The sequence below is a fragment of the Antechinus flavipes genome, chromosome 6 (assembly GCF_016432865.1).
Source record: "Antechinus flavipes isolate AdamAnt ecotype Samford, QLD, Australia chromosome 6, AdamAnt_v2, whole genome shotgun sequence".
Taxonomy (NCBI): domain Eukaryota; kingdom Metazoa; phylum Chordata; class Mammalia; order Dasyuromorphia; family Dasyuridae; genus Antechinus; species Antechinus flavipes.
The window spans coordinates 184,787,892-184,811,724 of NC_067403.1; the positions used below are offsets into that span (position 1 = coordinate 184,787,892).

At 52.0% G+C, this 23,833-nt stretch overlaps 1 protein-coding gene across 1 annotated transcript in view; it reads left to right on the forward strand.

Annotated features, from left to right (window-relative positions):
* Window positions 1–3,750: 3,750 nt before the first annotated feature.
* The window catches only part of ASAH1 (N-acylsphingosine amidohydrolase 1), a 40,108-nt gene continuing 20,025 nt past the window's right edge, over window positions 3,751–23,833 (forward strand). Inside the window, exons 1-2 of the mRNA XM_051965716.1 lie at window positions 3,751–3,913; window positions 15,994–16,040. Coding sequence (XP_051821676.1) covers window positions 3,875–3,913; window positions 15,994–16,040 — 86 coding nt within the window. The 5' untranslated portion in view covers window positions 3,751–3,874. The remainder of the gene's footprint in view (window positions 3,914–15,993; window positions 16,041–23,833) is intronic.

Consider the following 23,833-nt stretch of genomic DNA (forward strand, 5'->3'; position numbering starts at 1 on the left):
TACCTCTCCTGGTACCTTTATTACCACATTTCACTTGGCTCTGTCAAATTGTTCAAGTTCAAGTGACATGATTTTGTCATTGAAAATGACATGACTTGGGGGCAGGGTGGTGAGGGAAAGAAAATTTGGAATCAAGGTTTTGCAAGAGTAAATGCTGAAAACTATCTTCGCATGTATTTTGAAAATAAAAAGCTATTATTTTAAAAAATGACATGAAAGAAAAGGCAAGATCATCTGCTTTGCCCCTACCCCCTAAGGCCCAGGGGATCTTCCCATTTAGCTAGCAGCCATAACCTCCGTGTTTCCCCACTAAAATGGGACTTCCCAGAGAATTTAATACTTTCTTTTCTCATTTGTTCCTGAAAGGCATGGAAATCATATTTTGGTTGACTTGACCCTGTTTCTCAATAAGAGAAGGTCAAATTTTGTTGATTTATATATGTGTATGTATATGTTATTGAAAGAGACTTATGAATAGTCATTCACCTTCTGTAAACTTAACTCTTATTTCATGGACTGAATATTCAGCTCCTAATTTATCTAATTTTTGTATATTGGGCTTTTAAGAAGCTGAGTCACATCTACTCTAGAAAATGAGCCAATCTAATGGTTTTGCATGACTTCCCATGTATAATGGGTAACATATTTCATATCTTCTCCATAGGTAAAGGAGAGATTTTAGAACTGAAAATTTTAAAAATTAAAAAGATAGAAAATGAGCTGATGGTCAGAGTGGCTACTTGCTTGTTAGCAAAGCTCCTTCCTCTTCTGACTCAGGGATTCTGAGTGGGTGTCAGTGGGGAGGTCACCAGTCAGCCAAGAACTTCAGCTATTTTGATAGACATTTTGATAACTTAAGCTGATTTTCTTGTTGAACAAACCGATTACCCAAGTGAGCAACTTGTCTTCTTGTGCAGGTCACCTCTGAACTGCCTTCTTTCCTAGGATGGTTGTTCATTCCAATATCATGTTTTCCAAAATAGGTCACTTCTCCAACTTGCATCTTGACTTGGTCTGACCCAGCCAGATTCCAAAGGCCTCTTCCCTTCTCCTGGCTTCCGGGGTCTCCACGCCTTCTTCACATTTTCAGGACAGTCAATAATAACAGGTGCACGAGAAGACCTACGCAAGACTTTCTGAAAGATGTTTAGGGTAGTAATCCTAAAGTGTGTCACTCAACAGAAGAAAAAGTCAGGCAAACCTTTACGTTTGAGTCATTCAAGTGTCTGGGATCGGTCGCTCATCTTCACTTACTCTGGGCTTCCAGGCCAAGAGCCACAGAGTCTCTCATCAAAGAGAAGGTTGGGCATCCTTCTCTCAGGAGACAAGGCTGGAAGATGTCCATGCTGGCCAGGTGCTTGAATGGCTCTTGAGTGGCTGGCCCTCTGCCTCTGAAAGATCTAGGGTCACAGCCATTTCTGTCTAGCTTTTGTGGACTCCAGTTCGTGCCAAATTATCCTAGCTGAACTTTTCTGTCCTATCCAGGCCTGTTGGCACGTGGTATGTGTGTTTGGGGGACAGTTTGTTTCCAGCTTCTGGATCTGATCCATTCCCAGATCCTTAGCATGGAGAGGGTATGCTTAATTAAGGGAGGGTCTATCTGAGATTAAAATACAAAATTAATCTATCTTCCCCTTCCCATTCAGAAAAGATAGCCAAGGACAATTTCTGACAGAATTCTGCACTGATCCAGCCTCAGCTGCCTTTCTTTAGGAGGGATCAGCTTTTAGCAGTGGGCACCAGGAACTTCATTTGGGTCCAGCCCTTGGCCTGGATTTCTCCTTTGCCTTTTTTTGAGTGCCTTCTTCCCTTCTCACCAGTTCTCCCTTACCCACTATTGCAGCCCTTTAAAAACACATCCTGTTTCATAAGACTGAGTACCAGCACCATCTTGGCACGTATTAGCTGCTCAACAGAAGTATGTGGAACTGAATGTTGAGGACACAGAGCCCAGCACACTCTGTGACTTTTGGGAAGTCTCAACATTTAGCTAAGGGGGAGCTAGTGGGTGGAGGGGTACGAAGCCTCTCCTTCCCCTTCAGTAATCTTTCCGCCCATTTCTCCAATCTCAACTGGCATCCAAGGCAAAGGGCACACCTGTCTCTGTCTAGATCTCTTCCCTCTCTCTTTCCTCCTCCCCTTTTCTTTAATTCACCATCTTTTCTGTCTCCTCTTTCTTTGTCTCCCCTTCCCTATCACTCTATCAAGCTTTTACCTTGACCTCCCTAGCTACAGCTGTCCCTGTGTCTGGATCTTTAGCATTGCCTGTTTTGACCTGAGGCACTCTGGCTTTGACTAATACTACGTCTCTCTACTTCCCCACACCAGTCTTTCTGTTCTCTCCTGCTCTCTCTGTCTCTCCCTTCAGATCTCTCTCTAGCTCCCATCTTCTCTCCCTCTCTTGGTTTTCCCCCAGCTCTCTATCTCTGCATCTCTATCCTTTATCTTCTTCAAAGTCTATTTCCCTCAAGAATTTTGATCTTCAACTTTACTCTCCCTCACTCTTTTAAAATAGTAATTTATAAATAAAGTGTATAAAAAAGCTCCTGCTCACCTGGCTACTACCTCAAGCTACTTTTTTTCTATCTATTTCACAGCCACCTTCTGGGCAAAACAAACAAACAAACCTGCTTCTATTCCTTTCCCCCAAGGCCTCACCATCCATTCCCTTCTCAACTTCTTTAACTTTTTTTTTTCTCCTTCCTCAACTTCTTACAATCTCCCCCCATCTCCCACACCCCGCCAAAGTTTTCTCTTTCAGACTGAAGGCTTTTTCCGGATTGCTAAATCGAGCCAGTTTTTTCTCATTCCTCATCTTGACTTCTCCACAACTTTTGATTCTGGCGCTTATCCCCAACATTTCCCGGGTTCTCCTCCGCCTTGTGGTTCTCCTTCCTGTTTGGCCCCTCTTCCGTCTCTCCCGAGGGCTCCCCAGGTTCTAGCCCGAGTCCTCGGCTCCCCTAGCGAGTCATTCATTCGTTCCTTCCTTCCTTGTCTCGACTCAGACTCCAGCCATAATCTCTCTGGAGCTGATGGACCTCAGTTGCACTCCCTGCCCCCCGTCCTGTAACAAAGAGTGGGATCTTTGCTTTTGCGTCCCCCGTGGCGATCTAAGGTTTTTATTTAGCCCTGGGATTTCACTAATTTGGGGTGCCCCCGGCGAGGAAACTGCCCCCCCAAAGTGGGTGCGCCCGTGGTGCAGCTGCAGGTGTCCGCGAGGCTCGGAGAGGGCTCACCCGGGGCGCCCCACGGATAGTCCCCGGACAAGGAGAAGGGATGGACACGAGCGGGAGGGACCGCGTCCGGCGGCCTCTGGCCCCAGCTCGCTTCTCCTTCCGCCCCCTCCCGTCGGATGCTCTTTTACTCCGTGTGCTACTTCCCACGGACACGAGGACCGGATTGGGAGCCAAATTCAGAGGCAGCGTCGCAGAGAGCTGCGGGGCGCGACACTTGGGCACTTCTGGTCTAGACTGGGTCAGTTCTCCCCCCCTCAGTCCCTCCCCACCTCCTTCCGTAGGCGGGGCCGGCGAGCTTAGCTAGACCAATGGCTTTGCGGTACCTCTCCAAGGCCCCGCCCTTCTCCGCTCCTCTAGCAGTCTCGCCTGGGCTGTACCATAGTGGGAGGTGTTATGGGGGAGGTGGGATCCACGTTGAGCCGAGGGGTCGCTTATTCGGGTGCTGAAGCCCCCACATCACTCTAGGATGGTACAGTCCAGGGCGGGCCTGGCGGCAGGGCGGGGCCCCCATAAATTACGGATTGCCGAGCGCGTGAGGCTCGCCCGGAGGCCCAGGAGTGACCCGCGGAAGCGCCGCAGCGCAAACATGCGTTTTCCCCGAACGCCTCTCCTGCGCCTTCCTGGCGGCGACAGCGGCCATGGTCACGACCTGCGTAGTGGCCCAGCGAGCGCCCCCGGTGAGTTCCGCGCCGCGGGGATGGGGGGCGGGAGCGCTCCGAGCGGGGGCGCCAAACCCCCGCGAGGGTGACCACCTGCCCCAGGCTGCGGGCGGGCAGACTGAGGCCCTGCGTGGGGCCTTGCCCGCAGGGAGCTGCTCTTGTGGGATGGGGGCATCTTTGGCCGCGGGCTGGACCAGGGGCTGTCTTCTTCATAGTGACATCCGACTGGTCAGCCGTGGGGGCTGATCCCCCCAAGATGTTCTCCCCACCCCGTGATGACTGTGGGCCAGGAGCTCCGGGCTTGGGGTTCCAGGCCGAGTCCTTGGCCCTTTCGGGCCCCCGCTGATCGGCGGGACAGCCCCCTTTCCCCTCCCCCCCTCCCCGGTGCTCCACTTCTCTGAAGTCAAACCATGCCGGACCCCACCCATCCCGGGCGCGAATTCTTCCCGGAGGATGGGTCCTCGCACCTTGACCCCATTGGCTGTTCGGTCAGAGTGACAGGACTGGTCCATCAGGGCAGCGCGGCAGCCCGACTCCCAGCTGGGCTTTAGCCGGAAGGAGATGGAGAAAGGGGATGAAGGCTGCACCTACTCCGGGATTGGGGGCGTGGCCGGTCCCACCGAATGCCCGGGTCCCACCGAATGCCCGGGTCCCACCGAATGCCCGGGTCCCACCGAATGCCCGGGTCCCACCGAACTGCCCGGGTCCCACCGAACTGCTCGGGTCCCACCGAATGCCCGGGTCCCACCGAATGCCCGGGTCCCACCGAACTGCTCGGGTCCCACCGAGTGCCCGGGTCCCACCGAATGCCCGGGTCCCACCGAACTGCCCGGGTCCCACCGAGCTGCCCCGGGCCGGCCTGGCCCTCTTCCGCAGCGACTGGGGCCACTGTGTGGTCTGAGCAAACTGGGAGCCCGAGTAAGGGCCTCAAGAGGCCAGACCAGTTCTCAGCCGAGACACAGAACTTGTTTTTTCAAACCAAGTCTGCCCCAAACCAGTGCTCCTGTGTAGTTTCTCTGTGCGTTTAAAGTCGGGATAGAGTGCCGACTGCAAGGGGAGGGCTTGCCCCTGCAGAAGGGAGAGCTCTGATGCCCTCCCCAGGGGAAGGACCAGTGTAGAAAGACCTGAGGGTTGGAGCCGAGTCCCTGATGGACCGCCTGGCCCAGAGCTCTTGGGTGACCAGGAGCTCAATGCTCCCCTTGTCCAGAGGAGATTAAAGGCTAGAAGGTAGGGCTGTGCTATACCCTGTGTGCTCCCCTCTGTGCCCCCCCCTTTAATTTATACATGGAAGCCAGGATCAGATCCTGCCTTTACTCCTTCATCCCTGCTTGGGTCCTCGCACCTTCTCTTTTCCTCAGTTTCCCCCTCTGGAGAGTGAGGGGTTGGATCTTGGATCAGGCGGCCTGTGATCTTACTAGCTTAGGGAGTTTCTGGTGGTTCTGTGGCCTCCCCTCCTTCCAGTCAGGCCACAGCCCATGGCGGCCTCCTTGTCCCCCACGATCCGGGTCCGCACCCATCATGGAGTGCTAGGGCTAATCTGTGAGTGTCTTTCCCTTTCCAGGGACACGCTTGCAACATGGGCCTTGCTTGGAGGGACGGTGGTGTTTGTAATGCCCTAATCTTACGTCTTAGAGCCCCCCCAACCCTAAACTCTGGCCAACCTCCTGCCTCTGTCACTGACAGGGACCCCTCCTAGTCACGCAGGGTCTCAGCCCCCACTCACCCTGACCTTGTGCCTTTCTCAGTGCCCCAAGCAATCATCAGCAAGCTTTCAAATGCCCCCCACGTGCCAGGTACTGGGCTGGGCTCAAAGCAGAGACAGGAGCTCGTATTCTAGTGGGGAGATAGCTCTGTACGTGTGGATATTCAGTATGGGTGTAGGAACACACACACACACCTGGGGGGGGGCATGAGTAAGTGATATCTGATAGCCGCCCCGTCTCCAGGAGGCCTGTAGCTTTCACCTTTGCTAAGATGGGGGGCCGCCGGGCCGCCCGGTCCTGATGGCAGAGGGAGCACACAGGGTGCAGGGCAGCCGCACTTTGTGTCCTGGAATCTCCTTTGGACGGGCTAGGACGCTCTCCGGCCCGGGAGTTGCTGTCGCAGGACGGATGCCAGCCCAGGCTGGTTGCACTGTAGACACACCAAGAACCTCTTGCTGACAGTCTTTGTAAACAAGTCAGGGAGGTTCTGCAGGGGAGTGAAGGGGAGGGAATGAGCCGGGCAGAGGCCTGTCTCCCAGCGCGGGGCCCCCTCCCCCCGGGGAGCGTCTGCCCCTCTGCAGGTCCCCCACATTGCCTAGGGCAACTAGCGGAGGCAGCCGGTCCTTACTGTCCCCACAGAGACCCCCCCAAGGGCGCCGCTACGCCCGACGCACACAGACTGGCCGGTTCGGGCCCCTGACACCCGCCGCGCTCCTCTCTCCAGTCTAGAGGACTTCTCGGGTTTTGTAGCTAAAGACGTAGATCAGCTGTGGGTGAGAGCCCTTTGCGCGGCCAGCCTTTGGAGAGGGAAGGAGCCACACACTGGAGAACAGACAGGGAAAGCGTCATTTATTCTGAGCCCACTGTGAGGCCTCTGGACACTCGATATGGGCTGGCCAGCAGGGCCGTGACAGCCTGGTGACACTGGGGCTGTGGGTTAGTTCTGCCCTGGTTGGGGCTTTGAGTGGCTTGTATTCCCTAGGAGAAGGCGCAGCAGGGGGCCAGGTGGGGGCTGCTGATGGGGTCAGGCCTCCGGCCACGTCCCCATTGTGAGGGTGCCGGGCTAGAACACGGCCTCCCCCGTGTGAAATGCCTGCTGTCTAGGAGAATGAGAAACTCCTTTCCCCAGAAGAAGCAGATGTTCTGCAGATGAGCAGGGTTGCTGAAGAAACGCCAGATCATTTAATGGAGACTTCAGGGGCTTACTGGAGAAAGTAGCACTTAATCTGAAATTGGTGATTGCTTAATTATAGTAGTGGTGATGGCCGGGGGTTTCTTTCTCTCTCTCCAGTTTACAGCCTCCGGCCCTTTATGTGTCGGGATCTGTGCTGGGCACTAAAGTCAGGAAGGCAAAATGTCCCTGCCCTCAAAGGACTTTCTTCTCTTTCCTTTTTTAACTAGAAAAAACATTCACCTATAAACATAAAGTAATTTGGGGTGGGGGAGGCAGGAAGGGGATAAGGTAGTTGCACCTGGGGGATCAAGGCAAAAAAGCAGGACTCTTAATAGGAGAAGATTCCAGAGATGGACTTTGAGAGAGGCTCGATCTTAAATGCTCAACCTTTGATTGTACAGGTCATTTGGTCTTAGAGAGCCTGCCACTTTTGGGGAAGGATATTTAGAGGCCTGCAGCCTCTCCAGAGGAGGGACAGCCACGGAGGGAAGGGCTCCGAACTTTAGCAAAAGGGCAGAGTATTTGGAAGCATGAGAGTGGTTTGGTCTAGAAAAGAGAAAACTTGACTTCTCAGGTCCCTGCTAACTAGGGGCAGAGAATCAAAGCATCCTTGGAATATCTCTTTTTATTGGATGCATAAAGTGCAGGTTTGCACGTGGGCACATCTGCAGAGAGGGCTGGGTAAATTGTATTTTTTAAAAACAAATTTCCCCATGTTTTTATAGCTTAACATCCAGGATGTGTTTGGAGGGTCAATTGAGGAGTAGGTGTTCCCTCTTGTCAGTCTTTGTTCCTTAGTCTGGGCTTTTCAGTAGGGGTAGATTTCTGGAAAACATCTTTAACTGGGTGTGTTTAAGTGTCCCGTGAGAGTCCAGATTACACAATGTTTCCAGCCAACGAATCCTTGCAGTCTGTCCTCTGCTATTGCCATCTCTGTAGCATATTCAGATGTCAGAGGAGAACTGAACCAGAGTCCAAGTGGCTCGGAGCCCTCCAAGCAGTCAAGCTCACGGTCATCCACACCTAAGTCAATACCTTTTCCCACTGCTCCTTGCTCTGCTTTTCAGAACCAAGCAGATTAGTCTGTTCCCTGTTCCCTGTGATCATCTTTCAGATACTTGAGCAACCATATTGTTCCTTCCAGCTCTTCTCAGCCAGTTTCAGGCTAAACAACCTTAATCCTTGCATGTCATGTTCCCCAGTCTCTATCTTGATCACGCTCTTCTGACATACAATTTTGTCTGTCTTTCCTAAATGTGGCTCCTAGAACTGGACTCAAGAGTCCTTGAGTGCCACCTCAAGGCCAGGGCAGGTGAAGAATCTGGGGATTAGAATTATTCCACCTGCCATAAACGACACTGAGATTAGGCTCTGAGCCAATGGCACTTTATTAAAGGGTCCATGATTCCTTCTAATGAAGTGGACTCCGGATGTTCCTCACTATCTGAGGTGCTACTCCCCCTTAAGGCTATACTGTTACGGGGTTACAATTATGCTAAGTATAATGAACTGATGCTAAGTGAAATGAGCAGAACCAGGAGATCATTATACACTTCGACAACGATATTGTATGAGGACATATTTTGATGGAAGTGGATTTCTTTGACAAAGAGACCTGAGTTTCAATTGATAAATGACGGACAAAAGCAGCTACACCCAAAGAAAGAACACTGGGAAACGAATGTGAACTATCTGCATTTTTGTTTCTCTTCCCGGATTATTTATACCTTCTGAATCCAATTCTCCCTACGCAACAAGAGAACTGTTCGGTTCTGCAAACATATATTGTATCTAGGATATACTGCAACATATCCAACATATAAAGGACTGCTTGCCATCTAGGGGAGGGGGTGGAGGGAGGGAGGGGAAAAAAAAATCGGAACAGAAATGAGTGTAAATATAATGTAATTATTAAATAAAAAAATTTAAAAAAAAAAAAAAGAGATTACCAATAAAGAAAGGCTGTTTGGCACTTTAAAAAAAAAAACAAAACAAAACAAAAAAAAAAACCAATTATGCTAAGTATAGAACAGCAATTTCATTGGTTAACATAGCATAGGCTAAATTATGAGTACCAGTGAGCTCACAAGCTGGCTGGAGCTATTACAGTAGGTGATCAAAGTGCTTCTAAGATGCTCATCTCCTGTTGGACAAATGATTGTTCCAGAGGCATAGAAATATTTTGGAGAACTTTCCATGTAGTTGTGATCTCTGCCATACTGGACTTGGTCACCATCACAAAGCAAAACAAGAGTGGAGGACCTTTAGTTAGCTTCCTACAAGTAAACAAGCGAACTTAGAATCTGCAGCTCACAGCTCTGAGATCTTATATAAAGAACTTTGATATGATTTTTATCAAACTGATTAATTCTTATCAGAATAGAGTAGGAGTCCAAATGAATTACTTCTCACAAATTTACTCTTCTTCATTATGATCTTTGCTGGCTCTCTCAACTTGTGGACACCTCTAAAACTCCAGTTTTTGTTTGTTTGATTTTTTTTTTTTATGTGAACTATTGTCTCACCATGACTCTGCCATCTTGTATTTAATGTAAAATGGATTCTTGGGATCCAAGTGTAACATTACATTCATATCCCTGTAAAATTTTCTTACCCAGTTGAACCATCTTTTAGGTTTTGAGTCTGAGATTCAGCATCTTAGCTCTTTCCCTATTAAATTCTACAAATTTAATAAGCGTGTCACTCATGGTTTTGTCCATGTCACTGGATAAAAAGTCAATTCTGGACCAAGAACTTTACTAGACACTGCATTCCAGATAGACATCAACCCATTATTGACAACTCTGAGTCTTTCTATCACCTATCTGATTCAGTTAGATTATAAATTGCTTACATCTCCCTATTTTATCCATAAACAAAGCACAATTGTCATCATCAAATGCATTGCTGAAATAGAAGAACCTTGTTCTGTCTCCAATATTCCCCTGATTTACTAGTTTTGTGACCATATTAAAAACAGGGCAGGGCAACCAGGTTTGAAACCATGCTGGCTGGTGGTAATCACTGCTTCCTTTGTGTGAGCTAGAATTTTGTCAACCATAAAAGTAAAGCTCATTGGACTTTCTCTAATTTCCAGACTCTATTCTTGTTATTGAAAATGAAAATTTTATCCCTCCGCACCTCAGGCTCTTCTCCAGGTGTTTCAAGAATCATGGGCTCAGACTGTGACTCCTCTTTCCCTTTGATGATGTAGTTCATCTGGTCTCAGGGACTTGGGCCACTGGAGTCCGCTGATTGGTTTCCCAAGTTATTGGGGACATTCTCTACTAGCTTGAACACTATGTGGTGCAGTGGATAGAGTGCTGGGCTTGCAGGTAGGACTACTCATCTTCATGAGTTCAAGTCTGGCCTCAGGCACTTAATAACTCTGTGACTCTGGACAGGTCATTTATCCCTATTTGCTTTTGTTTCTCATCTGCAAAATGAGCTGGACAAGGAGAAGGCCAGCCCCTCCAGGGTCTCTGCCAACAAAGCCCCACACGGGCTCACAAAGAGTCTGGCACGAATGAACAACAATGCAGTTCCCAGACTCGTTAGAAGAGAAAACAACATGAGAGCCCTTTGGGTCAGCTTTCTCCACGCCATGTTCTCCACGTACCCGACCCCTGCCCTGGCTCACGTCTTGACTAAGCACACTTGTCCATCGGCAGACTTTGTCCTTGAGCAGATCGTCCTTCTTTGGGGCTTCCTTCTCCTTGTCTTCTAAACCCTCCGCCATGTGTCTTTCCCACATCTTGGGTTCTCAGCTTGCCTCCCTTCCGTATTTGAGTCATGTGATAGAGAAGTCCTTTGCCCCATCACTCACTGCCATCACTTCCCCCTTAGCAAGTTTCTTCTCTCTTGGCCCCAAACGGCTCCCCCTTCTCCTGGTCACTTCCCAAGTTTCCTTTTAAGAAGGTCACACACGTGTGACTTATTGGTTGTCTTGTATTTAGCAGAGAGCAGGCCCTGGCTGTCGTCTGCGTGATCCCTTCTTCCTTAACCAAGTTTGTCATTGGTTTCAGGAATGCCGTGTCATGACCTTCCCGCCTCTTGTCAAGCTAGTGCTCATCTTTGTAAGACTTGGAGCTCCAGATTTTTCTCCCTCCCTCCTCCTGTATCTCCAAAGGAGACTCCATAGTTCTCTCTCTAGATCTGGATGGCGCTTTCCATCACAAGTCTTTTGGAGTCATTATATTGCTGAGAAGAGATGAGTCAGTCAGTGGGTCATAGCCCAGTACTGCTGTGACAGTGTTTCCAGTGTCTCCTGGTCATTCTCACTTCACTCATCATCAATTTAAGTCTTTCCAGGCTTTTCTGAAATCAGCCCGCTCATCATTTCTTACAGAACAGTAGTATTCTATTCCATTCAGGTGCCACAGCTTGTTCGGCCATTCCCCAATTCTTTGCCACCACAAAAAGAGCTGCCATAAATAGTTTTGTACATGCGGGTCCTTTCCCATTTTTTATGATCTCTTTGGGATACAGGCCCAATAGTGGTATTGCTGGATCATTTGGGCATGATTGTAATTGCTCTCCAGAATGATTGGGTTACTTCACAACTCCACCAGCAGTGCATCAGTGTTCCACTTTTGGCAGCGGCCCATGCCGCCCCTGCCAGTGCTCCCCCTTGGGTCTTACTCCCCTTCATTAGAGGGCAGCCTACCTCCTTGCACCAGTTACTTGTACTTAGTGCATTGACATTCAGCTATGGTCCAAGGCCATTGTAGACAGTGCCCCTTGTAGCCAGCACCCCCACGGGGGCTGGACTCTCGGATTGTGTTGGGGCTTCTTACTGGGCTCCCAGTCCTGGCGAGACAGGGGCTGGTCTCCCCTTCTTTTTCCCACGTAAAGCCCTCTGAGATGAAATTTGGGGCAAACTGCCTTTTCTGACCACCTCAGCTATCTGTATTCAAGCTCCCAGCTTTGTATGAGTTCTGGCTGGGGGAGCCACAGTTGTTGTGACCCCTTGATTAGAAAAGGCTGGAGCCCTGGGACCACCTTGAAATTTCTGGAGTGTTTGTTGACCTGGTAACTGGCTGATAGTCAAGTTCAAGGGCCCAGATTAAAGAATAACTATTAATGGTCTTTGGAACCTCAAAATCTTTGACTCTGTAGGCTGTTCAATCAGTTGAACCTTTGGCCTTTCACTGCACTGAGAAAATTGTCCCATGGTCATTGCACATCTTACTCTCTTTTAAAGGTTTACTCTGAGCGCAGAATTTCAAGAGAACACAGAGGCCATTTGATCCGCCTTTACTTGATCCCTTCTGCCAGATCTTTGGCCTTCCAGACTCTGCCCGAAGACTTGTAGTGGTGGAGAGCTCACTCTCTCCCAAGGGCAGTCCAAATTGTCCCGTGGTCAAATGTACCTTCTGCATTTGTTCCTTGGAACTCTGGGCCTCCCTAGTGCACCCTTGCAGGGTGAAGCAGGGGAAGGCAGGGCCCCGTGGGATCAGTGAGCTGCATGGGAGGCCCTGGATGGGGAGTTGGAAAATCTGGGCACCCGCGTGTCCCTGTTGTGGGGCTGACTGCCAGGAGAGAGCCTCCCCTCCCGGAACCTCAGTTTCCTCACCTATAAAGTGGGCAGACATTTTTGCAGCTCTTCCTTGCCTGATTTTAGGCAGGGAAACGCTTTGTAAATGTGATGCATGAGTGTATACAATTCCTGGGGAGTATTTTCACATGTGCATGCTTGCTAAGTGTTTCTTGATGTACATTTTAACCCCACTACTGTCACCCCCATCAAAAAAAAGGAACAAGAAGGAGATGGTTGTTCAGTCAGTTTTCAGCCATGTCTGACTCTCTGTGACCCGGTTGGGGCTTTTCTTGGCAGAGGTGCTGCAGATCTTCGCCATTTCCTCCTCCAGCTCATTTTGCAGATGAGGGAACTGAGCAGGGAAGTGGAAGTCCTTTCCTGAGGTCAAGACTTGGGCTGGGCCTGGAGTCACGAGTCACCAGCCCCGGGGCCAGACCATGGGGCCCTTTTTATTGCTTCCTTTTTCTCTGGGCGGGCTCCAAGCCTCCCTATTACCCCAGGTCGGACCTCTTCTCCTCCTTGGTGACCTTTCCCCTCAGACTGTCTGGGGATCCCGGCCAGGTCTCCCCGGCTGCCCTCTTGGCTGGGCAGGACACCACTTTCAGCCTTAGCCCTGGCCACCAGATCACTGGGCTGAGATAAAAATCATCATGGGAACAACAATAAATGGGACCTTGATAGTTCCTGCAGCAGCTGGCCCAGCACCGCCCTTTCTGCAGCAGGCTTTGGTAGGCATTAAACTGAATAACAGCCCTCCCCTGCCCCCCTGGTGCCTAGAAGGAGGCAGAGGAGGAAAGTGGGGCGCCCACCAAGGCAAGGTGATGGTCTGGTCTGGGGGGCGCTGGGGATGACGGGCCCTGGGGCAGGTGGCTGAGGTAGGAAAGAAGCGGATGTCCCTGGAATTGGGGAACTGAGACACAGGGGGTAGAAGGATGTGGAAATCACCAGACTTCCAGTAAGGAAGGGGTTTGGGCTGAAGGGAGCGGGAGGCCTTTCTGCAGAACCTGCTGTGAGGGTGCCTTAGCCAAGAGGGAAGGGAGAGGGAGCTTGCTCCTAGTGCATCCCAGAGCCAGAGGAGACAGACTAGGGCCGGGGCCGGAGGGAGGTGGGCTAAGGAGGGAGCTCTCCACTGAACCCAGGGAGGCCGCCTGGCAGGCAGACTGAATGTGGTCCCACTGGAGTATTCTCCGTCAGCGGCTCTCCTGGGGGCCCTCCTGTGGCCCTCGGCGCCCGGGTCTGGGAAGGCAGCCCTCCTGGCTCTGGTGACTTAGGAGAGCATTTCTTCTTGGGAGCTGGGGAGAGTCACGGCCCGGGGTTTGAGTTGGAAGGTCACCGAGTTCCTTGGTACCCTAGTTGATGGGCTGGACTCTAAAGCAGAAACGGTTCTGGAGAGCTTTAGATCCTGAAAGTTTGGGGCTGAGCTAGCCGGCCGCCAGCCTGCCAGCTCGTAAAAGAAAGATCACAATTTAGGGATGGAGACTAGAGCTTTTACAGAAAGACACGTAGGTAGGATGGGGGTTTTACTGGAGACCACTTTGGAGCAGCAGGTGAGAGGTTTTAATAGCGCGGCCAGCCTTCCTTAGCTATATGAGCAGTTTTTATTCCTCTTGTTCATCAGCTCCCTGGGCAGTTTTGAGTAGACCCAGCTTTCTCATTTGTAATTTGGAAAGTGGCCCTAGGAACTCACCCACCCATGCTTGTGAGGAAAGTACTTCTGAATCCTTCATCTTGTCATTGATGGGCGACTTCTTCAGAACTCTATCTCAGGGAAAAAATATTTGAAAGAAAAGAGGGAATCGCTCCAGGAGCTTAGCCCGGATGGGCTCAGTTTTCTTGGCAAAGACACTGGAGTGCTTGGCCATTTCCTCCTCCAGCTCACTTACAGATAAGAAAACTGAGGCAAACAGGCTGAAGTGACTTTCACACAGCTAGCAAGGGTCTGAGGTCATGCCTTGTCAGTAAGTGTGAACTTGAACACAAACTGAGATCTCCGCTCCAAGTGACTCTGTCCACTTAAATGTACAGGGCAGAATGTGGGGGACTATTCAGTAATCGTCAAGAATTCTCAAGTGTCTTCTAAGATGCCCCTAGCATCATGAGGTGTTAACTAGCAGCCCCTAAAAAGTCTTGTTCTGAAGGAGCCTGGTGAGTTTGAGTCTCACCAAAGGAGAAAAGAATTGGATTTGAGACTCTGACTCAGTTTTTTCATCTTGTAAAATGGGCTTACATTTTTTGGAATCCTTAGTAGCCCAGGGGACCATCATCTGGAGGCTATGTAAATCACTTTGCCAACTTTAGTGTTGGGGGGAAGGGGGAGGGATGCGGCTCTGGCTCTGTCAGGGCAGAGAGGGGCTTCCTCATGTAGCATAGAGAGTCTGAGAATTCTTGGCCTGAGGAAGTCTAGGAGGGAGTCTAGTCCAGTCTTGGAATCACAGCCTGCTAGAACTGGGGGCCTGGGGTGGTTGAAGGGACTGAGCTCCCAGATCCATCCAACTAGAAAGATGAAAAGCACTTCATCCTTTTGTACTGCCTACAAAGGAAGGCTGGTGGGCCTGGAGAACCCGCAGGTTTCTTTGTCAAGGGAATGTGCGGTCTGGTAGACCTGCTGCTGTGGTGGCCAGGGAGAGCCAGCCGCCGCTCCGGGCCCATTTCTGGCCTGTCCTGGCCGTGGGACTCTGGCTCCTGAGAGGGAGTTTCATGCCTGGAGAGTTCCCTGTAACAATGAATAAGAGTCAATAATAGCCGTCCCTTTGTGAGAAGCTAAATAATGATAACTGTTACTATATTTCTGTTTCCTGGTTGGCTCACCCTAGCGGGGGAAGGTGGGGAGGGGATGTTCTGCCATCTTGTATTCGCTGATAGCCACTTAATTATCTTGGAAATAATGGTTTTTTTCCAGTTGTGGCCAATTCTTTGTGACTCCATTTGGGGCTTTTTCTTCCTTCTTCCCTTCCTTCCTTCCTCCCTCCCTTGCTTCCTTGCTTCCTCCCTTCCATCTATCTTTTCTTGAGGCAGTTGGGATTAAGTGACTTGCCCAGGATCACACAGCTAGGAAGTGTTAAGTGTCTGAGGTCAGATTTGAACTCGAGTCCTTCTGACCTCAGAGCTGGTGCTCTACCCACTGCACCAAGTAGCTGCCCCAATTTGGGGTTTTCTTGGCAGAGATACTGGAGTGGTTTACCATTTCCTTCAGCAGCTCATTTTATAAATGAGGAAACAAACAAACCGGGTTAAGTGACTGGTCCAAGATCACACATCTGAGGTCAGAGTTGAACTCAGGAAGATGAGTCTTGCTGACTCCAGGCCTGGTGCTCCCCCCCAGACGATGTAGCTAAAATTAAAATAATAAGTATAGTAATAATAGTGCTTGACATATATTGTCTCACTTGCTTCTCACAACAACCCTGGGAGATAGGTATTTTATTATCCCCATTTCACAGGGAAGGAAACTAAAGCAGGCAGCATCCAGGAGCTTACTCTGGGTCAGACAGCTCCTAGGTGAGGTGAGATCTGAACTGACTCTGGGCCCCCCGTTCTAACCCCTGCACCACCCGGCTGCACTCGTTTGAATGGCTCTTAGAAGGAGAAGGGAAGGGCTTGTATTCTGACCAAAGCGTCTTTCAGTCTGTTCAGAGTCAGTGAGAAATCTGTCCTGAAACGGTGTTTGTTATTTTTTCAACAGTGGACAGAAGACTGCAGAAAAGCAACTTACCCTCCTTCTGGGCCCACGTGAGTAACGCATTGCTCTTTGGGGTCCGTGTGCGGTTCTCCCCCTGGCATGGGGGTAGGGAATGGCCTGGGAGTCAGGAGGACACTGGGCTGGGGGCTGCTCTTCGCCTCAATCCCCTCGTCTGTAAAGTGAGGGACTGAGCTCCAGGGTCTCCGAGGTCCATTTGTGGCTCCAGATCTCTGATCTTGTGCCTCTTGTGATCCTGTCCTTGGTGAGTGCCCTCAAGGCACTCACTAAAGGGGAAAAAAGAGGTGTTGGCAAGGAAGGCTCATTTCCCCGGCCACACACTTAGAGTCCGAAGCCTTCCCCCATTCCAGAGCAAAACACGGCACTCAGTGGTGGCTGCCAGGCTCGGACCCACCCGCACGGTTCTTATTCCTAGGCCCATCCGGGCCCCGGGGAACCCCAGGCAGAGAGGCCTTGCAGGGCAGCAGAGAGCCGGAGCGGGCTCCCTCCCTGCCTCCCCCAGGGACCAGGCCGGCGCCATCCCATCCCTCTGGCTCCGCCTCCCCTGGGGGTCTCCGTAGCTCCCAGAGACCAGGCTGTGGCTCCGGCAGGCCCAGTGGGGGGGATTGGCTCTTGTGCACTGCAGAGAAATGGGAGCCACCGCCTGGGCCGGCTCCCTGCGGGGGGCGTCAGTCACCTTGTGCGGGGCCCTGGGCCGGCGAGAGGGCTCCCCGGGGGCAGCCGCTAACCCTCGAGAAGGGCGGGTGGTGAAGGCTGAGCACGGCCGGGGCAGCGCCTGGAGCAGGACGACTTTCCCTCGGGAGCAGCAGGTCCAGGACCATTCTGGCGGCAGGTTCTGCTCGCGCTCCCTCCCCTTGGGCTGCCAAGCTTCCCCAGGACTCATCCGCCCTCGGGTTCCTCTCTTCTCGAAATGGTCTGAATGCAAAGGGCTTTTGGCAGGGACCGATCATGGTGAGGTCAGGCCTGGGGGGTGGAAGCCCTTGGGCCGGGGTCTGGCACTAGTGGGCGGGGGAGAGCTGCCTGCTGACTGGCTGGGGGGAGAGGGGGGGAACGGACTCTCTCTGCCGGGGGCCAGAGAGAACGGATTCAGCCTGAGAAAGGCAGGGGAGAAGCCTGGGTCCTGCGGAAGGGCCTGGGACAGCTCGGGGACAGCAGGGCCGGGGCGAGAGCTCGGGGTGGGGGGCCCCTAAGGGGCCAGGGAGAGCCAGGGCCAATGGCAGATTCTTGTCACCCCTTCTCCCCGACTAAGTGAAGGATGAGTGAGGTCGCCAGGGGACGGCGTAGAGCCGTGAGAGGGGCCGGGCCGGCCTCTCGGTCGCCAGTCTCTATGGCAGGGACAGTTGCCCGAGTCCCTGGCAGAGCAACCCGCTTCTTTAGCGGCTCGTCACCATGTTCATTCTCCCCTGAGGTTGGGGGTGAGCCAAGGGGGGCTTAGATAACTTCTCATCAGCTAATGAAGTCGCTGCCTCTTTTCCCCGAAAAGAGGCTCTCACTGCATTTCATCAAATCATTATTATTCATGTGACCGAATATAACTAATAAAGACTTAGGACTAAGTAAATCGAAGTGACTGAGTGCACAACTTGTTACAGTGAGATGGATGATAAAGGGCAAGTAGGTGGTGCGGTGGTCGGCCCGGCCCTGCGGTCAGGAGGACCTGAGTTCGAGTCCAGCCTCTGCCATTTGACACGCACTAGCCGTGTGGCCCTGGACGAGTCACTTGGCCCCAGTTGCGTGGCGAACCCCTCCCTCCCTTCCTGTGTATCAGTGATGGAACAGACCCAACTGTTGACATTGTGCCGGCTGTGAGATGTCCCCTCAGACCTTCACTCCTAACAATGATTTCGCACCGCACTATCCACTTAGGAAATGGGGAACGTCTTATTGTAAGAATTTCCTTCATCCTCTTTAGGAAATAAAGATCGGAGCAGTTCTGCCAAGAAAAAGAGGCCTCTCCTTTCTTCCCTAACTTTCTAACCTTGGCGCCTTTTCTCGAGCTACCACATAATCTTCCCAAACGGACGGTTAAACCTACCCCTTCCCCAGCACTCCGGGTGGTTCTTAACGCTACAGGGGCCAGTCTCCTCAGGGGAGCCTTTGAAATAAATGTGGGACAAATTAAGGGCCGGAAGAGAGGGTGAGGAACTAGGAAAAGAGCAGCAGAGAGGCAGGAAGTGAGACAAGTGTGCGAAACTCCAAAGTCAGGTAGAAAGGAATGACTGATTGTTTCAAAAGCTGCAAAGTCCTGAGAGAGCAAGAGGAGGCTGGAGGAAAAAAGCCGGCAAGGTTTGGAGCCCTGCTCCCCGGGGGTGCGTGGCATAAGGCATCAGGCAAGGGAACTCTGCACAGTGGTACGGGGGGAAGGAAGGGACAGGGGCTGCTTAGGGAGAAATGGCAAAGGAATCCTTTTAAGATTAGGGAGATGAGCCCTTGGAAGCAGTTTAGAAGCACATAAAGAGAGGAAGAAATTAAAGAGGAATTGCTGTTCAAGCATTTATTGAACACCTGCTGTGTGCCAAGCACTTGGGTAAGCACCGAAGATACCCAGACCCCCAAAACAGTGTCTGCCCTCAAGAAGCTTACGTTCCACTGGAGGGAGACTGCGCACAGTGAGGTCGGTACGGTGTACGTAGAAAGCAAATGCAGAGGCCTTGCCGGGGGAGGGGGACCCAGCCCCTGGGGGCAGAGGGGTCTGGGTGCCACGGAGGAGCTAAGTCCTGAAGGAAATCAGATGGACGAGGCAGGGGTGAGAAGGGTGCGCTCCAGGTGTGGGGAGCAGGTGTAGAGACAGGAGATGGAATGTTGTATGTGGAGAAGAGCAAGTTGTCCAGTAGGCCGGAGCATGGGGAGCCTGACAGGGAGGGAGGGCGCGTCGGAGTGCGGGGAAGATCAGCAGGAGCCAGCTCGCCCAGGGCCTTATGTGCCAGGCCCATGGGAGCCCCAGGCCTAGAGGCACCAAGGGGTGCCACCCCAGGAGGGTTAGGCAGACCAATTTGGCAGCTGGTGTGGAGAGGAAAGGAGGTGATGGGCAGGTGTGTCCCTGGCACTCGGCTGCTGAGGGAGAGGAGAGAGCCGGCAGTGCCGTCTGCGTTCGGAAGGACAGGAAGCAGAAGGTGCAGGAGCCGAGTGGTGTGTTTTGGGAAGAGAGGAGTTCTGCCCATGGTGTCTTTGGACTGCGGAGTAAGGGTGTATTCTGTATGTCCCCGTGGCGGGGATGGAGCGCCTTTTGTTTGTCTGCGGTGCATAATTCACGTTTATGCTGTGTCTGGGCTGGGGCCCCCCGCCCCTCTTCACTCAGGACCAATCCTTGCTGGCCACAGGGCGCCAGCCACCCGTCAGCCTTTCATTGATTCTTCCTGCAGCCTTCTCTGACTCAGAACGCACCCACCCATGGACAAACACTGCAGTTTTGTTTGAGGGTAAGATAATAAACACCTGCTGGATTGCTGTCTGGTTTCTGTCGGGCAGAGGAAGCGGGATTTGAAGCTGGCAGGGAGTAGTTTAGTCCCTCTCTGATGTACCCAAGCCCCAAGCAGGAGGCATCTGAGGTGGGATGCAGAGCCAGGGGGCTTTCTTCACTATATTGCACTACAAGGAGAAGGACTTTTCTTCTTTGGGAAGGGCTTTTACAAAAGGGAAATCCCCCTGCCCTCCAACTTATACTCTGCTGGGAGAGAAAATGTGTGTATAATCATAAATCGATCCATGGATGGAGAGCCGGCTTCAGTCAGGAGGACCTGAGTTCAAGACCTGCCACAGAATCTCAGGAAGGGTCCCTCAAGGAGCAGGATCTATGTCGTTCAGGGAGAGTTTGCTTCTAATGGAATCAATCCCAGGTCTACTCTGAAAGGCTGAAATTATTACAGAGAGCAATGCAGAAGATGGCATTGGAGGTGAAACTGAGGGAACCCAGGGTTCTGTGAGGATGAAGAACATCCCACACACAGGAGACCCAGCCTCAGCCAAGCTCCGACAGTGCCCACAGCCGCAGCAGAAGGCATCTGAAGGGAGACAACAGCAGGGTTACCCCCCCCCTCCTCAGACTGGCTGATCCCCACCTCCGGTGGGCCAGCATGTGTTCTCCCTTCCTGTCTTGGTAAGGATAGTGTTTCTTTGATGGCCCAACTGGCCAGACTTTGAGCGTCCCACGGAGTGTGTAGGAGAAAATGGTTACTCTCTTTCAGGGGTCCCCAACCTGATACCGGATGGTTGTTTTAGAGGAAGTGGGGTGAGGAGCCTTTTTCAGGCCTCAGTTGAATTAGTTGTTGAAGTCCCTTCTAGTGATGAGGTTCAAGATTCCATGACTGGAGGGGCTTTTAGGTTAGTCAGGCAACTGACCATTGAGATTGGGTGGTTGGTTCTGAAGTGCCCATGCGAGAGAAAATGCAGAACAGCCAAAATAATGAAAATTTAAGAGCGTTTATTGCTAGCTAGCGACTGAACCCCATCAGAACAGGGGAGTTTCTTGATACATTTGTCATAATAAAAGGAATTTCTATTCTAGAGAGAAGGCAAAGGTTATCACACTGAGGGTGCCATTCCCAGACGGCAATAAGACAGTGTTTGTTTATGTTTATCAAGTTGTCAGGGTCTTAGGTTTTTTTAGGGCAGCACATCTGGGGGTATAAAAATACCATCCACATTAGGGCAGCTAGTAACAAACTTCTAACTACAGAGTTTCGAGATTATGTTTTTCACAGTTTGGGACATCTGGGGTGCTTTTCCACTTCAGTTCTCACCAAGGATGGCCCAAGAAATGGAGGTCAGGGCTCAGGTCTTAAATGGGTCGGTGGTGATTTTTTTCTCCAGCCATAGATCAGCCACAGATCCACCACTGACCATTAGAAATTAGAAACTAGAGAAACTGGATGAACATGAGGATAAATCATTCAAAACATGTGCTTCTAAGAGACAATCAAGAGCAGTGAGTGTTCTTGTGAAGGAAAGAACTGCCCTTGACGTGTGAGGAGTTTGGAGGCTGAAAGTCTGGGCAGGTTTTGGGAACGAAGCTTCACTGAGATGTCCTGGAAGGGCTGAAGCTGGTAGTTCCTGTCCTGTCTGACTGCTGTCGCTCAGCACTTCCCTGGTCCACCGGCGGGGGGAGCCTCCCCTCACCTTTGTGGGATGGTCCTCCCCCAGGCAGCAGAGGGATGTGTGACCCACTAGCGCACACACTTGCTGCCTTCCCCAGGGAGCACTCCCCAGGAAGGGGACAGGCCCTCCGTGTCTGCAGCAGCCACCCATGTGTTTGATAGGCTCCCAGCAAATGTCACTGGAGGCCGCTGAAACACTGGTTGGTGAAAATCCTGAGTCAAAGGAACAGGCTCAGTAGCACTGACCACGGTGTGATGTCTTCCTGGCCAGCTGTGGGGGGACGTGGGAACGGGCCTGCTCCACACACGGGCTCATTACCCGTCCCTGCAAGATGGCAGCGTCCGTCTGGGAGTGTGGTGTCAGAACGGGGCAGGGGAGGAGAGTAAGGGCTGAGGAGAAAGCCCGGAGAGAGTGTGAGCTCGGTGGCAGGGAGAAGGCGAGAGAATCAGGCTCAAGTAACTGGGCACGACTCTGAGAGACCAGGCACAGACACGGGCCTGGCAGGCTCCGAGGGCGGGGCACACTGCTTTTTATCACTCCATCTCTGTCTGCCTGCGGCCCCCAGCCCCTGCTCTTGGTCGCTGCTTCGATTTTGGTCCCGTGACCTCTCGGTTCTCTCCTAGGCAGTTATCTCTGCACAGCCCAGCCTCCCTCCCTTTCCCCATCCCCACCCTTCAGTGAACCAGCTTGGTTCTCCTCATCCCGTGGGGGGTCCTGTCCTGCCCCTCTGGGCTTTGGCTGTCTCCCAGCATCCACTGACTTTGCTTCGACCATCTGGTCCCTTCCCAGCTTGTGTGAGGTAACCTTCCCTGGGCCCTGCTGGCGGGGAGGCAGTCCCTCTCCATCAGCCTGCTCTCCACGATGACCATTCTAAGCCTCCTCAGTCCTCAGGGCTTCCTGCGCCCTCCCTCAGCCCAGCCTCCCAGCTGAGGACCTCTCCCCATCTCTCCCCTCCTGGTGCAGTCAGGTCCAAGTGCCTTCTGCAAGGCCTCTCAGAGAAGGCATTTTCCAGTGTTCAGCCTTCCTGACCCCGCTGTGGCCTTGGGCGGTGGGGAACGGCTTCTTCTCCTGGACACTCTTTTCTAGGTTTTCTTAATGCTTTCCCCTCGTCTGACTGCTCCTTCTCAGTCCCTTCCCTATTTCCCCATCCTTGTCATGTCTCTTGGTTTCCCAAGGCTCCATCCCCGTGTTTCAATTCATGGTTTAATCCCATCCTGTCTCTCTTGGTAAATCCACTCTGACCTACAATTTTTATCACCCAGTGTTGCAATGGCCTCCGCTGTAATTGTTTAGTCTGTCAACCAGACGGGTCAGCTGGCTTCCGATACAGATGGCTTCTCCTCCTCCCGGGGAGTCTCCCGAGAGGAAGGCAATTAGCCCTGCTCTCAGGCCAAGTCCGGGGCTAGATCTCCAGGCTTTCTCCTGACCTGCAGCCCCGGGTCACCATCTGCCTCTTGGGACATCTCGAATCAGCTGTCCCAAAGGGAGCTTTCCGTCTTCCCTCCTCCTCCTTTCTATCTTCCCCCTGTCACTGCAACATTGTGCTCACAGCCTAGATGTCACCTTCCACTCCTCCCCCCACCCCGCTCCCGCCTTGTCCAGATCCATGTCTTCTCTTCGCAGTCTCTCACACACGCCCGTCTCCCCGCTCAGAGCTAACAACTTGGTGTAGCCGAGGGCAGAGAGCTTCCCCAGCTTGTGTAACTGATGGTGCTGGCTGCTGGAGCGCCTGTGCTTTCTCGGTGTTCGTTGTCAGGCCAAAATCGGCACCAGCTGCAGAGGACTGGTCTGCGCTGTTGCACCTCCGCTTTGGAGGCTGCAGTGAGTGCATCATCATCTGCAAACAATCCCCTCCCTCCCCCCCAGTTCTGTCTTGCAGCCTCTTCAGCTTGGAGAATGTACCATCAGTGAGGTGGCTGGCTTTGATTCCCTGCTTGTCCACACTGATAATGAGGCTGACAGGCACAGTGCCAGAGCTAGCTCAGGGCTGGGAGGCTCCGGAGGAAAGTGGGGGAGAGGAAGGGATTAGACTGGCCCCCAGACTGAAGGACATAGAGCCGTTGTGCCGAGCTCATCGTTGTGTACATGTGGAACCTGGCAGCCGCCAGCCCATGCCAGGAAACGGAACCACTTAGAAATTAGAATTCTCTTAAAAAGATCCTGAAGATACCTGGCAGAGACCGGACCCCGAGGTCCTTTCTCAAGCTAAACTGCTGGGTGTCCCAACTCTCCTGCAGAGAGCCCAGCCCCATTGGGCTGGTCCCATTGTTCAAATGTCAGATGTGCGCTTGTCAAAAAGACTATTTTGTGGAGAACTCACTCAGGGCAAAGGCTCACAAGGTGATCAGAAAAAGCAAAGCAGAAATGAATTAGAAGAAATGTGAGATGTGCAAAGCTAGGGAAGCCACCCCAATGTTCATAGACTAGTTTGTGCCCCGCTGCGGCAGAGCATTCCGAGCTCATGTCGGTCTGATGAGCTACACTCGGACACCCGGTAACTCGACTCTTCAAAAATGAAGGACAACCACCCCTGCCTTTGTTCAGACCCTCATTACTTTTCAGTTGGGCTGCACTCATGTCCCTCCCATCCATGTCGACAGACAGACAACCTTCTGATCTTGTAACCCCATCCATCAGCTTCCTCTTCCTGTCAGAATCCAACATAAAGTTCTTAGTCAGAGTTCCCACTTTTCTGCGGACTTCTTAGACTTGTCTCCACTCTGGGTCTTCT